This window comes from Nicotiana tomentosiformis, chromosome 5 (assembly GCF_000390325.3).
Source record: "Nicotiana tomentosiformis chromosome 5, ASM39032v3, whole genome shotgun sequence".
NCBI lineage: Eukaryota > Viridiplantae > Streptophyta > Magnoliopsida > Solanales > Solanaceae > Nicotiana > Nicotiana tomentosiformis.
This window is the reverse complement of record NC_090816.1, coordinates 112,301,784-112,317,789: the sequence shown is the minus strand read 5'-3', so window position 1 is coordinate 112,317,789 and position 16,006 is coordinate 112,301,784. Positions and strand designations below refer to the sequence as shown.

General features: G+C 33.8%; 1 protein-coding gene across 1 annotated transcript; it reads left to right on the top strand.

The window, feature by feature from the left end:
* Positions 1-2,432: 2,432 nt before the first annotated feature.
* On the top strand, positions 2,433-13,009 carry LOC104096622 (probable serine/threonine-protein kinase At1g54610). Its single transcript, XM_033656242.2, has 7 exons — positions 2,433-3,054; positions 3,286-3,570; positions 4,463-4,780; positions 5,236-5,457; positions 5,935-6,029; positions 7,681-7,768; positions 12,329-13,009. The coding sequence occupies exons 1-7, from the start codon at positions 2,599-2,601 to the stop codon at positions 12,674-12,676; spliced, it is 1,812 nt and encodes a 603-aa protein (XP_033512133.1). The 5' UTR covers positions 2,433-2,598; the 3' UTR covers positions 12,677-13,009.
* The last annotated feature ends 2,997 nt before the right edge of the window (positions 13,010-16,006 follow it).

Here is a 16,006-nt window from a genome sequence, read left to right as displayed (position 1 = left end):
CATCAAACCTTCTCAATTTGTGTTGCTTGAATGTTTGTGTTAGTAAGTTTTCATCGCTTTATATGGTATACTATTTAATGTTTTGTTGACTTGAATCTTATGAATATTAATTGCTTAATTGATATAAGAATGTCATGGGCTATAATGTGGGTCTTGAAACATAAGAAATTTGGGCCAAGTAATAGATCATGTTAGTTAGCCTATTTAATCCCCAATAATATCTTATCCATAAATTTGGCATCACGTTAATCTCAAACTTAGAAAGAATTAATTCATGAACACCGCTAGTATGCTTTAGGCGCATATTAATTAATCAAATTATCGTGATTGTGTACACGTTCGCGTGATATAGTTATGATTTTCAAATATTAAAATTGAAGTATGCGTTAGCGCAACTTTGGGCAAAACAATCTTAGTATAATAAAATGTTATTAATTGTGTACACATACACGAGACATGATTTTAGCACAATAAACAAAACGGATTCACACAAGTGATTCGTTTCAAAGATAATTCCATATTTTAATAATTAAAAGCGGATAGATAAAATATAAAAACCTATAAATTATAGTTTATTCAAAATTAATTTAAGCCAAGTTTAAGTCAATAAAGCGACTGTGCTAGAACCACGGGACTCGGGAATGCCTTACACCTTCTCCCCAGTCAACAGAAATCCTTATCCAGACTTTGTTTTTTGCAGACCAATAATAATAGAGCCAAACATTCCTTTGACTAGGGATTCAAATAAAAGGTGACTTGGAACACCCAAAAACTCAATTCCAAGTGACAACTCTGTAAATAAAATAATCCCTACTCAAGTTTGTCACTTTAATTGGAGAAACGCTTTAACCCACCATCCATAACATACATTATCATTTTGCGGGTAGAAAAGGGGTGTGACAACACTCGTCACTATTTATGAGAATATTGAAATCTACTGGTATAGTTGAATCAAATAGAAATTTTAAAAATAATAGATTTTTAAAATTAAGAAGATGTTGGTGATGGAGGTAAGGGCAGCAGTTTTTTTTTTTTTTTTAAAGAGTGGGTTTTGGGGTTAGGTGTTTTCTAGGAATAAAGTTAATTACTTCTCTCTTGAAATTTAAATGTTAAATTAATTATTTTTAGGCATTTTACCGTTTGGATAATTTTATAGATTTTCATGTTGATAGTTACAAAATTACATCCAACTTTCACATAACTTCGCAACAAAAATCATAAAATAAAAAAGAATCAAAGTCTAATATAATTAGAAATACCGCATTTCACAATTATATTAGCAAAACTAACCATTCTAATTTTAAACTAACTAATTTTATTACATTATTTACTTATCTTATCCTAATATTGTCAATTGTCTTGAGCAATGACAAATGACTTATTATTAGGCTGTCGCTTGGCTTAATGTGGATACTTGAAAGAAGAAATCGCATAAATAATTATTTGTATAGGAGAACGTGGATAAGAATCAACTTGAAAGAAGATATTGCATAAATAATTTTCTTGACACTTGGCTTAATCTTATAAGTAATTTTTTTTTGTCCAAAAATTATCAAGTGACTTTTTATTATAGTGTCACTTGGCTTAATATGGTGTCTTTTCCTCTCTTTTTATTATATAGATATATTATATAAGTCTTGTTTTGAAACGATGAAGTTAATAGGAATACGTGAGAAGCTCTTGTTAGGCAGTGTCTAATGTCGCGAGTGTACCATTATAAAAGATTGGCAAATGAAATTATATCGGACCATTACCTATAAAATTAAAGGTAGTGATTGATTTAATGTCTAATTTAGATTAATACTGATTGACTAATTTGATTCGTTCAGTTGCATCTTGTCAATATTTTGACTTACAAATAGTCAAAATATTGTAATTTCTCCTTTCTTAATTTCTTTACCTTTTTTTGTTTTTTGTTTTTTGTTTATTATTTACAAATTACGATAGCCTCAAGCTTTTTACACTACTTCAGTTACTCCAAGAATTGGATCCGTAATCACCTTTGATTATTTCAACTTTGAACCGTTTGGGAACATACTTCTAAAGTAGATTTTATATTATTTGACTAAGTTTCTACCTGTATCCCTTTGATTGCTCCAATTTTGTCCATTATGCTTCTTTTTGGATATACTTGCATAAAATACAATTTGACTAGGTTCCACCAGCCAAAACCTTTTAATTTATTACTAAATTTTAAAAAAAATGTATCTCCAAAAACAAGAGTAAATTTCCTTGAGATAACAGAAGGAACCTGGTCATTAGCCATGGACTTGAGACATGATCTTTTTTTCCATATTATTCTACACATGACGGCGAAAGCAAAGAAGTCCTAGAAAATGACTCTTTTTACAACTATTACATTATTCCATTAATATTTGCCGGCCTAGGGACAAAGAGAATTACAACTTCCTTAACATGTTTACCATTTCCTTTCTCTCTTTTTCTTTTTTTTTATTATCAAAATGATTCATTTGTTAGTCATATCATCATCTTCTTCTAGTTATTTGCATTGTTCTCTTAGTCATTACCACCGCTTAGATTCAACACAAAAAACTTTTTAGGAGATTCGCGACGTGAAGGGACCATATCCAATCCATCATGGGGTGTGTTCAAGGTAGGGGTTATGGTTTCTCTCCGGAGAGGTTTGAGAGAATGAAAATTGATAATGGTTATGTTAAAGGAGATGAAGTTGGAAAACAACATGCAGAAAGACGACGACGACGACGACAACAATATAATACAAGGGATATGAGTCGAATTAGGGAGCAAGAAGGGAATGGGAGGAATCATGTAGTTGAAGTAGAAACTAGAATTATTGGTAGAGATCAAAAGGAGATGATGATCAAAGGAAGGGATGGAATTGGAATTGGAAATGGAAATGGAAATGGAGTTGGAGTCAGAATAGGAAATGAATTATCAAATAGAGGCACAAGGAAAATGGAAGGAGATGAATTGGTGGATGGATGGCCAAAATGGCTTGTTGATAACATTCCTAAAGAGGTTTTGGTTGGTTTAGTTCCAAAGACTGCTGATTCTTATGATAAGCTTGCTAAGGTAAGTTTCCCACCTCCTCCCGAAACCGAAACCGATTCAGGATTCTAACTTACGTGTTCAACCTTTAAAATTCTCAATAGCTAATGAACCTATTATATATTCTTCGACATTATGAGTACAAAATCTAATATCCATTGGAAATTTAATTGTTTTTCAAGATCTTGCCTTTGTGCATGAGACATTAAACATGATTTGAAATCAAAAATCAATGCATCTTAATTATTTTTGCAGGTAGGGCAAGGGACATATAGCAATGTGTATAAAGCAAAAGATAGGAACAGTGGGAAAATAGTAGCGTTAAAGAAGGTTAGATTTGATACATCAGAACGAGAGAGTGTAAAGTTTATGGCAAGAGAAATCATAATATTGAAGAAACTTGATCATCCAAATATCATCAAGCTTGAGGGCTTAGCCACTTCAAGAATGCAATATAGTCTTTATTTGGTTTTTGATTTCATGGAATCTGATTTAACTAAACTTATCAATCGCACTCAAGGAAAACTCACTGAGCCTCAGGTAAATGCTTAACTATTTTCCTCCTTTTTGTAATGTTTAGAGAATATTGCACAATTTAATTAGTGGCATTATGTGGTATTAATGACTTCCTAACTATTTATTGTTTTTCTGTTAATGTTTTGGAAAGAAAAAAAATTTTACTAATGAAAAGCGATCTACCTAAAATTACATGGGGAAAAAGTTATATTAAAAAGATTTAGAATATCTCGGAATTCAGACAGAAGATAGAAAACAATACAAACTGAAAATATCTATAGTTTGGGATTGAGGCTAGTGCTTATTATCGTTATAGACTGGAATATGTAAACGCGTACTCATCAAAGCATCAACCTTATGAGAATTAAACTTCACTATTATATGTTATTTTTCTAAATATAACTTATCCTGAGGTCAATTTGAAGTTATTTAAATTTGACACTAGATTCGCAAATTAAAGAAACCGAGACTACACTTTTGAACGTTTAGCAGTGACAAATTATTTTGAAAATCTAAGGGTCAATTGCGACTTCCTTCCCATTATTCTTCTCTTTAAACATGAGTGTATCTTTTGCAATTTATGAAGCTAAGAAAGTTCAAATGTGGAGGTCATATTTTAGGATTTTAGGGTAATTGATCAACGATTGAATTGAGTAAAAAACAGACAAAAAATCATGGATAATTGATGCAGACATTTTTTATAGTGGAACTAATCAAAATAGCCGTACCACCCAACCGTTTAAATTGAAAATAACCATCGGAGGTATAATATAATATATAATTTATGTATAAATGTTATATAGTCAACGTATAATCTATATGTATATCGGTCGGCTATTTGCATAAAAATTTCTTTCTTGTAATATATCTTCTAGTAATTAAACCTAATAAAATATATTTTAAACACACTTTGTAGGTAAAACGTTACATGGAGCAGTTGCTCTCAGGACTTCAACATTGCCATGAGAGAGGGATATTGCATAGGGATATTAAGGGGTCAAATTTGCTAATAGACAAAAATGGGATGCTCAAAATTGCTGATTTTGGCCTTGCAAATTTTTACCAGATAAAGACAAAAAGGCCCCTAACAAGTAGAGTTGTGACACTTTGGTACAGAGCCCCAGAACTACTTTTGGGTTCCACTGATTATGGAGTTGGGATTGATCTTTGGAGTGCTGGTTGCCTTTTGGCTGAGATGTTTGTTGGGAGGCCTATTATGCCTGGTAGGAATGAGGTAAACAAACATTTTTAAATTTTTTTATTATTAAAATGTTATATCTTATAGGAAATTAAATATAAAATAACAATAATAACACCAACAATAAAATGTGTTATTGTTGAATCGGGCTTTCGCCTATTGTTCAAAATTCTCCATTGTTGCCCTTGTGAGAGTTGGGGTCGTGTCTCAATCCTAGTATGACTGATCATTCGAAAAGATCAACTAAACATTATTGACCTACTTATCTGATAAGTTAATAAGTTAAGGTCTATTATATGAATCATTTGCGGTGATTCACTATAAATTAATCAGTATTATGTTAATTGTTAGCGTACTGTAATTCTTCTTCTTAGGACCGATAATATTAGCAAGCTCATACAAGCAAAGTCAAATTAATAGAAGTAAAGTTGAAAATTCATGGTATTTAAAAACTATAATAATGCTGTAACTTTCTTTTTTTTCTTTTTCAGATAGAGCAACTTCACAAGATATTTAAGTTGTGTGGATCACCAGCAGAGGAATATTGGAAGAAAGTGAAGCCACCAACAACATTTAGGCCACCACAAAATTACAAGCCTTGTTTTGGAGATGTATTTCCAAATTTACCTGATTCTGCTTTCCCCCTTTTATACACACTTTTGGCTGTGGAACCTCAATTCCGGGGCACTGCTGCTACTGCTCTCCAAAATGAAGTAAGTTACAAAATTTCATTATGTCATTGTCATGCCTAAAAAAACATGGATTTCTAACAAAAATGTCTAAGAATCAGTAATCCGATTACAAGACATGAAATTGAGTGTGAGTTTGAATTGGTAATATAGAGCATTAGTAACCTTCTTGGAAGTAGCAAAATAAGTTGGACAAAGATCACTTTTACCCCCGGCAAAAACTATTTATATCCGATAATCGTAAAAGTGCATAAAATTTATATATTTTTTGTATATAGTAACATGCAGAAATGTGTGTGTGTGTGTGTGTATACACGCGCGCGCACACACAAAAATTATAGTTTTTCGATTATTATTTTGAGATCGGTTATATAATATTATTTTTCCAAATAAATTTTTAAAGTATAAGGGTGGTAAATACAAAAAGGGATTCGGTTAGTCTTTACTGGTACAGTATATGTATATTATTGAGCACTAAAATTTTCCTAAACATTGTCTTAGTTCTTTATAACAAGTCCATTAGCATGTGGGCTCTCTGAACTACCAGTTATCAAAGTAGAAGAGGATGGGCCGGCCCAATCTATTGATATCACAAGGTATGTTTTCACTTCTTCCATTTAACTAAGGTTTCTAGAAAGAAAGAAAGAAAAAAAGGAAAAAAAGAAAATCAATTTGAAATATAGAGCTTTTTGTTAAATTATAATTTATGTGGAAGAAAAACGTAGAAATGACACTAGTTAACTATTCTAAAGGGTTACTATTTAGGAATTAACTAATATATTCTGAATTTCAGTTTTTCAATTTAATTTTTCGGGACACCAATATCCTGAATTATTCTGAAACTAAGATTTTTAATTTAAATTTTCAGGATAAAAATAAGTACTGAATAATCTCTAAATAGCAGTCCTCCCCCAAGAAAAAATCATATTGCATACACGCAAATTTCAATTTGAAATGAATGTTTTTTAAGAGCTAGTATTTAAGTTCTAATTGAAAGTTTTTAGAACTTGGAATTGATCGTGAATACTTCAAAGAAGAAGAAAAATCAGAAAGCACGATTTTACTTTTTGTTGTTGTTATGTGGAGTGGGTATTAAAATATGCTCCTTTCTTTTTTGATTTATTTATATAATTTATAAAGAGCAAACATAGGGGTCATATTCTTTTGTTTATTTCATTGCTTTTGCTTTTTCCATGATATAAGCGAGGGGTGGACTAAGCATGATTAAAATTTATTAAATATATTTCCTTTCCGCCAAGGGTCGTATAGTAATCAATATAATTTTGATTTTGGTCCTCAAAACATCTTTCTTTTTTTTTTCTTTTTTCTTTTCCAACATTTGAAACTCAAACTCCAAAGTTTAAGTCGTTAATCATAGTGCTTAAGTTTTTTCTTTTGCTTTCTTAAATTAAATAATTGCTCACTAGAATTCTCTCTCACACCCCTATAATGTCATAATTACATATGTGATCATTAAAATGACTATCATTGTTCTAAGATGTAACTTAAACATCCTCTTAGGCAGTGTCAAAATCAAGTTTGACACCTTTTCGTCGAAAAATTATTTTGTGTTGCTAGGTAAAAAAATATATTTTATACTTATATATTATATATTGAATTTTTTTTTTCTTTTTCATGTGTTTAATTTTTTATTTTTTGAGACCTCGTAATAAAAATATTGGTTCTGTCACTCCTCCTAGCCAAAAGTAATCATAAAAGTGAAGTTTTTAGGGACCAAGACAAGTTAAGTTCTTACACATAGATGTCACAAAATATACAAATATGTCACAAAATTCATTGTGTAATCATAGTCTTAATGCCATAATCCCGTGCAATATATAAGAGGATAATTATATCAGGAGTACAAGAAGCCATCATTACATTATTTCTTTTTCTTCTATTTCATTTGATAAATAAATTACAACGTACAACAGATCTATATTTGTAAATATTAAATTAATTTATGTTAGATTTAGCTTTCAAAAAAAAGGGCTTTTGATAATTAAATTAGAACAGAGATCATCATTTATTTATTTATCTATATAATTTATTCATACTAAGCCAAATGAGTAAATGATGTAATTTCATTAAAAAGTCCATATTTCTACTTGGCGTAAAGATGGATTTATAGATTAGCTCTTCATTTTTTTTTTTGCTATAATCATTAATTAAGATGCTTTATTTTATTTTCTCTAATCATTTTCCCTCTATTCTTTCAATTTTAATGTGGAGGGAATTGCACCACAGGAAGAAATCTTTAAAAGGCAAACGGGTTCAGAAAAATAAGGAGGGCTACCGGAAAATACTCTCTAATATTTCTGAACTTTCTACAGAGGTAAATTCTTTCTCCTTTTCTTTTTAGTTTTTTATTAAATTATATATAAATGGAAAAAAGAACTACGTATGATAGGAATATGGCTCTTAAATTAACAAAATGAGGGGCACAAAAATGCAACTCAAGACCTAGTTTTCAATTTTTTTGTAGTTTGAAGAATATATTTCTAGCTCCAAAGAACAATATTTATCACTCTCTCAATTGAAAAGTTATAGCCGTTTTCAATTTTTATCACTCTCTCAATTTTCTTCTCTATAACTTCATATTATTTATCTTAGAAAACATTAAGCTTTTCTTCAAAAATAGGACACAAATGCCATAAATGGTTCCACATGCATGCCACCAAATACACATAAGAGAGGTCGGCAATTTTATTGGTTAGACCAATTAACCTTGACTGAAGGTACTTTTGTCTAGCAATATTTGTAAGAGTCTATATATAAAAAAATTAAGTGCAAGTTTAGTTATTTTTCTAACCAAAAAAAAAAAAAAACGGAAGCACCGTTCTCCAAAAATTTGGATAAACTCTTCATATGATATTGTAAGATTTTAAAAAGAAATTGCACATTCACGTAGACGAACATTATTTGTCAATGTCCTGGATATTCACAGAAGCAGATGATTAATCATTTGTTATCGGAACAAATCGAATAAAGGGCATTTCTCTTTTGGGCCGGTCTAGTTATGCGCTGACGAGGGATTCCAACTCCGATATCATTGTTTACCCTCAAAATTGGATAGCAATTAAATTTGTAAGTGATTTTAAGGATATGCGAATTAATTTGATACAAAACGATAAATTGAGTTAGAATGGACAAGTAAAAATACAATAAATTCAAACCATGCGAGGATGATTCCAGCATTGGTGAAGCATTCACCCTCGATCCGGGCTCACAATGGACAATTTTGACGAACGAGAGAAAAAGCTTACAATAACAGTGAAAATAACAATATATTGCTTTGGAATGTGTGTTTCTCTAGGTTCAGCCTCATATTGTATTTATTCAATATATCGAAGGTTTCCTACAAATGTTTCAAATGGTCCTCTGCTCGTAGGGACGTAACCAACATATCGTCAATGTAAACCTCCATTGATTTTCCTATTTGCTCTTCGAACATCCGATTTACTAGGTGTTGGTAAGTGGTATCGGCATTTTTTAGTCCGAATGGTATTACGTTATAGCGGTAGGTACTGTATTTAGTGATGAAGGACGTTTTTTCTTGGTCGCCCGGGTCCATCCGAATTTAATTGTTCCCGGAGTAGGCGTCGAGAAAACTGAGGATCTCGTAGCCGGTCATGGCATCGATCATGCGGTCGATGTTTGGCAGAGGGAAAGATTCCTTGGGCATGCCTTATTTAAGTCTTTATAGTCTACACATTCTTAATTTATTCCCTTTTTTAGGGATTACTATTATGTTTGCTAACCAATCTGGGTACTTAACCTCCCGGATGGACCCTATTTTAAGGAGTTTAGATACCTCACCCTTGATGAATGCATGCTTGACTTCGGACTGAGGCCTCCTTTTCTGCTTGACCGGATGGAACTTCGGATCCAGGCTTAGCTTGTGATTAGTTATCTCCGGCGGAATCCCTGTCATATCGAGGTGGGACTAAGCGAAACAATTTATGTCTTCTATAAGGAATTGAATGAGTTTTTTCCTGAGCTCAGGACTTAGCCTCGTGCCTAGGTGTACCTTACGATCAGGCAGGTGTTCGATCAATATGACTTGCTCCAGTTCTTCGACTGTTGATTTGGTGGCGTCAGAATCATCGGGGACTATAAAAGATCAGGGAACTCTGTAGTCATCGCCCTCATCCCTCCCCTGCTTCTCCGGTTCGATCGAGGCAGGTATCGGTAATTTCTATTTGATTTCGTCTCTGGCCACCAGACCTAGACCTTTCGATGTCGAAAGTGCGAATACCGGGATCACCTCGTCGACCGCGAACATCTCCTTTGCGGCCGGTTGTTCTGTGTAAACTGTTTTAATCCCTCATGGCATCAGGAATTTCAGCACCTGGTGTAGCGTCGAGGGCACTGCCCTCATGTTATGAATCCATGGTCTCCCGAATAGAGAATTGTACCTCATGTCTCCTTCGATCACGCAGAACTTTATTTCTTGAATGGTTCTGGCGGTGTTCACGGTAATATTATCTCCCTTTTAGTGGTTTCGTATGCCATGTTGAATCCGTTCAGAACCCTGACTGTAGGCACGATTTGGTCGTGTAGACCTAGTTGTTCCACGACCCTCGATCTAATGATATTAGCCGAGCTACATGGATCAATTAACACATGCTTAACTCGAGATTTATTTATGAGTACAGATATTACCAGTGCATCGTTGTGGGGTAATACGATGCCTTCAACGTCCTCGTCATTGAAAGACAAGGCTCTTTCTGGTACGTAATCTCGAGTCCGTTTTTCCCTCGTGATGGACACTTTGGTGCGCTTTAACATCGGCCCCTGGGGAAAGTCGACCCCACCGATGATCATGTTAATGACATGCTGAGGCTCCTCCTGCTCGATCTGCTGACTAGAATCTCTATTCCTGAAATTGTTTTTGGCTCGGTCGCTCAGGAACTCCCGGAGATGTCCGTTGTTGAATAACCGGGCTACTTCATCTCTCAATTGTCGGCAATCCTCTGTTATGTAGCCGTGGGTGCCATGATATTTACATATTAAGTTGGGATCCCTTTGGGCTGGATCGTACTATATAGGTCGAGGCCACTTGGTGTCTTTGATGCGTCCGATGACAAACACGATAGCAGCAACATCAACGTTGAAGTTGTACTCCGATAACCTCAGCGCTTCCTTAGACCTAATAGGCCTGTCGAAACCGTTTTAGCTCATGAGCCCCCGGTTATTTTGACCTTGATCGCTTCTCCTTTCATTTCTCACAGGGTTTCATCCAGACCCGCTACCCCTACGATCACCGTTGTACGGTTGATACCGATCTCTACTTGACCTTGGTTCATGATCAATCTCTCTTTTGGACCTGTCACTAGCTCGGATAGCATAAACACACCCGGAAGGGGGCCCAAGCTGATCATCTTCGCCCCTAATTTTTGATTGGTATGGGTTATGCACATCGGCCCAAGTTACAGCCGGATATTCTACCAGATTTGGCTTGAACTTCTGCGAAGCCAATGAGCTTCGAGTATTGAGTCCTTGGGTGAAGGCCTGAACGATCCAATCATCTGCCACCGGTGGCAGGTCCATCTGTTCCATTTGAAACCTTGACACGAACTCCCTAAGCATTTCGTTATCTCTTTGTTTTACCTTGAAAAGGTTCGACTTCCTGTTCTCGACCTTGATGGCTTCGGCGTGCGCTTTTACAAAAGTATCTGCAAGCATAGCAAATGAGTCAATAGAATTGGGGGGTAAGTTGTGATACCATATCATAACTCCTTTTGACAAGGTCTCTTCGAACTTTTTCAGCAGGACAGATTCGATCTCATCATCTTCCAAGTCGTTCTCCTTGATGGCGCACGTGTACGAGGTCACATGTTCATTTGGATGAGTTGTTCTGTTGTACTTAGGAATTTTAGGCATGCGGAACTTCTTCGGGATCGGCTTCGGATCCGCGCTCGGAGAAAAAAGTTTTTGAACAAACTCTTTAGAGTCCAGGCCTTTCAATATCGGAGGTGCTCCGGGGATCTGATCGACCCTGAAGTTGTAGGTCTCCACCTTCTTGTCGTTGGCTTCGATCTTCTTTTCTTCTATTTCTACCCGTTCTGTCAATTCCTCGAGCATCTTTATTATCTCAGGGTTGGTCCCGGGTTCAGCTTCATTTAGCCTATTTGTGGCTAGTTCATTTCTGTGAGTGTTTTCCCGAGACGGTTCGGGCTCAACTCTACTAGGAGTGCGGCTTTGGTTCTATAGTTGGGCTATCGCTGCCTGCTGAGCTTGCAGCATTTTGAAAATCACCCGTAAATTGATCTCATCCCCTTCACCGTCACGAGTATTTTGGGCTACCAATCGGACTCCCTCGCGGACGTTGTTCGCATGATCAGTGGGCAAATTTGTGTTAATGGCCATATGTGAGTTGGTACCCACCGTGGGGCTAAGGATAATAGTGGCAATTTGATACAAAATTGTCTATTGTGAGCCCGAATCAAGGGTGAATGCTTCACTAAGGATGGAATCATCCTCCTCGCGTGGTTTGAAATTATTGTATCTTTACTTGTCCATTCTAACTCAATTTATCGTTTTGTATCAAATTAATCCGCATATCCTTAAAACCACTTACAAATTCAATTGGTATCCGATTTTGAGGGTAAACAATCATGATTTGTAGCCACATGTACTAATCCTCTGAGTTACATGCCTCATCCAATTAACTTCTAATTGAGCCTTAGTTGATATATTGCATGAGTGATCAAACTGTATTTTACTATAAATGTATTAGAAAATTTATTAAATATTTATTACAAGCTCAATAACTAAAATGTGTTATGTTGAGAACTCAATAACGTTTGATAGCATATTCAGTACTCATAAACTTTAAATCGTGACTCCGATTCTGATTTTACAAAATTATATTTAATTGATTGATGAGCAGGAAAAAGGAGAGTCAAGTATGCAAGGTCATAGTGGTGCAAGTAGCAGTTCATTTTCCTTGAGCAGCAGAAGGAATAAATATAGCATTCAAAGCCCTCCTCCTTCACCAACTCCAGCTTTCAAATTTAGAAACAAAATGAACCAAACTGCTAAAACTGAGGCACATCCTAATGCTCTCAAAAACATCAAGAATTATCCCATTTTGTTAGCTTCCATTACTGAGGCTGCTAAGCATTATGAAGATAACAGATTAAGCCTCAATCGTAGGGCTATCTCCACCATTGATTTCAGAAATCATCATGATCTTGATGATAACATCTCTAAGCTATTCAGCTTAGACCATAATTAATTAAAAAAAAGTTGTTTTATTAAGTACTGTTTAATCGTGTATTTGGTTTAGACGTGTTATAATTGTCTATGTTCAGTTTGGTGCACGAATCATCTCGCGTTTACGCAAGATGTTATAATTGTCTATGTTCAGTTTGGTGCACGAATCATCTCGCGTTTACGCAAGATCCAAGAAAGGGCCGTACCCCAAGGGTATGAACAAGTTGAATCTGTGACCTATAAATCAGACAACTTTATCATCCCTCCCATGCTCTCCTTCTATAGTTGTCTGTGTATTACTATAAAATTACTTGATGAAATAAAGAGTACAATTATGCAAAGATTTTTTCCTAAATTATTGAATTGTGATGTTTTTTTCCTTTAATATGCTTAAACAGGTTTTGGTATAACTAACAGACACATTAACTAAGGGACTGGTGGCAATGATTAATGGTTTTTTGTTTATTGAATCATTCATTAGATATTTGGTTTAATAACGGCTAGGATAAGCCGCGGCGGAACTAGAATTTAAAGTTTTTGGACTTTGAATTTATCACTAAACTCATAGCTAATCTTATTTATTGGGGTTCGCAATTAAATATTTATATTAGTTTAATAAAAACTATCGGGTTTGACCAAGGGTTTGACCAAACCCGTTGCTAGCTGCGCCTATGAGGATAAGTAGTACTCGACATGATAAGATTTTCTTTTCTTGTTTGTTTGTAAACAAACAAGCGAGCCCGTGGAAAAAGGTTGTCCCACTTCTCATACTTTTAGCAAAGGGGAAGAAAAGGGGGAAAATAAGAGGTAAATTATTGGTAACATCATCAATTGAAAAAAGAATAGACCCACCCAACGTGTGATAGAAGTAACTTTTTGAGGTGTTTGTTTTATTGAACAAATAATTAATAAAGTAATCTATATTATTAGTGTAAAAATATTTTACATTATATATTAATATAATTAAATCTGTAATAGTAAAATAGTCATCATTTTATTAAGTTACCAATTAATGAACACTATAGCGCTCTGACATGTTAATAACTAATTTGTTGCAAAAAAAGGTTAAACACAATTGCACTAAATATATAATCAAAAGTCTGAACCCAAGATCTTAAATCCGCCTCTGCCTGCAACAATTTCATCTTGATATATAGTTGATGGGATGAAACACAACTTCATTCAAACTTAACCCCCCAAAAAAAAAAAAGTACAAGAAGCATATAATTATTATGTACAATAATCACTTCTTCCTAATTCATAACCGCAAAAAAGAAAATAGGGAAATCAAGTGCGTACAAGGCCATGTAACAAAAGATGCTTAATTTTCCTCTTAATCACACCACTAATCATAATAATTATCGGAAAATTTACTCTTTATCCATTTGAAACTGTTCCTCAAAGATGTTTTAAGCTTACCTTCCATAGAATACATGTTATAACTAGCTATCCTTTTCTTCCTCTTCCCCTCAGAATTTTGGCCCGGTCCATTAAAACTATAAGACTTGGTTCGATCCTCGAAATCAAATCTTGCTTCTGTATAAGATGCAGAGTGATAAGGGAATGATTTACTCTTCTCCATTATCAAGAAAATAGAAAGCTCAATAGGGTTGGGTTGTTACTTGTTAGTAGAAGAAGAAGTGTATATATGTATATGAAAATAATAATGTTTTAGTGTACGTTAGTGCGTTATGTGCATGGGCCCTGAAAGTGACTTGGATTGATAATATTTACAAGATTGTGGTAGGCTGGTAGCTTCGAGATTCTTTTTTAATATATATCATAGGATAAAATGTGTATATAATACTTAGCTGGATTTGGTGAATGTGTGGGTATTTGGTTGTTTTGGGAGATGATGGGAAATTTAGGCTTATTTTGGTACAAAGACGACAAAGAAAAGCATATCAATTGGTGGTTGAGCCAATCTTGGGTAGTGCCCATAAGCTTATTAAATAGGTTTTTTTTATTGATTTTTTTTTAATTATTATTTTAAAAAATAGCATCATTTATTGTTTATTCGATAAAGAACACTTTTTTTTTCATTATTAACATATTATAAAAATTAAGCTCAATATTTAATAAGTCAACTGACTCACTAATCACATGAAAGAACTTTTTTTTTTGTCCTTCTCCCTTCTCCCTTTCCAACATTCAGAAGAAAAAGAAGGAAAGCTAATAGATAAAAAAAAAAAAAAAACATGATTTTTGTACAAAGAATTATTGACTTTCCATTCAAATTGCTTATGTTTAGGGATTAATAATTATTATTCCTATTTTAATGGAACTATGTGCTACAAATATAAATATTTTCCTGCCACAACTGTAATATTGGGTTTCCTGTTAAGAATTTGTTATATTTCTTTTAAAACTGTGACAGTTATGTAAAGTTCTCTATTAAATAATGTGTTCTATTCCTAATCTTGTTTTCTTATTTCAAATTTATCACAACTTTCTGAACGGAAGGAGCTTGTTGTTTATCTTTTGAACGTACTTAAAGTTAGAAATATTATATACCAAGAAGGAAAATGAGTAAATTAAAGTTGGAATTGATTCTGCAGAAAGTGGGTGAAAATCAAGTTATAGGTAGCCACGACATTAGAACTTATAAAACTTGTTAACTACATATTACATGGCGAATTGATAGAAATCTTGCACATTTTTTATGAGAAAAAATGGTTTCATTTGTTTTAGAAGAAGTTTTTAGGGGTAGGTACGTTCAATAAACAAAACAAAAAAAAGGATTTTCATATTACAAAGAAACCCAATAGTCAAAAAAAAAAAAATGAAGATCTAGTAAACTAAAATGGTAATACAGACAAGATTAATTTACCCTAAGATTAATAGTCCCGTTTGCTCTAATGTCAAAATAATCATTATAAATTTATAATAAAGAAAAGCTTCTCGTGAAAATTAAAATCCAGACAAACTGGATAAAAGGTAGAATATTCCTCGTTTTCCTCTTTTATTCTTTTTCTCTTTCTATTGTTTCCTTTTTGTTTTCCTTTTCTTTTGTTTTTTATTAAACAACGGAGGGGTTGAGGGGTTAGAGTAGTTGGAATGTCATGAGTCCGGGAATATAATTTTTATTTACTGGATTTTTTTAAATTTATAATTTATATATATTTAATAGATTTTTTAAAATAAATATAAAATTTAAATAAAAAGTTACTGAATTCAATCAAACGCACACGTATCCCGTTATCAAGTTGGGTTGAACTCCACTTACTTTAACGTCATAGGTATTGTGGGCCCAGTATGACGAGACTTTGACATGGAAAATGGGGCCCAATGGGTTTTGAAGGAGACAAAACTAACAGTAAGTGGGCATTCCTCTTTTAAGATGTCTAAAAAC

Bases quoted from the DNA above. Each gene is read 5' to 3' on its own strand.
- LOC104096622 (XM_033656242.2), top strand. From the start codon at position 2,599: ATGGGGTGTGTTCAAGGTAGGGGTTATGGTTTCTCTCCGGAGAGGTTT. The intron at 4,781-5,235 runs GTAAACAAACAT...TTTCTTTTTCAG, and splicing joins TTATGCCTGGTAGGAATGAG to ATAGAGCAACTTCACAAGAT. The intron at 5,458-5,934 runs GTAAGTTACAAA...ACATTGTCTTAG, and splicing joins CTACTGCTCTCCAAAATGAA to TTCTTTATAACAAGTCCATT.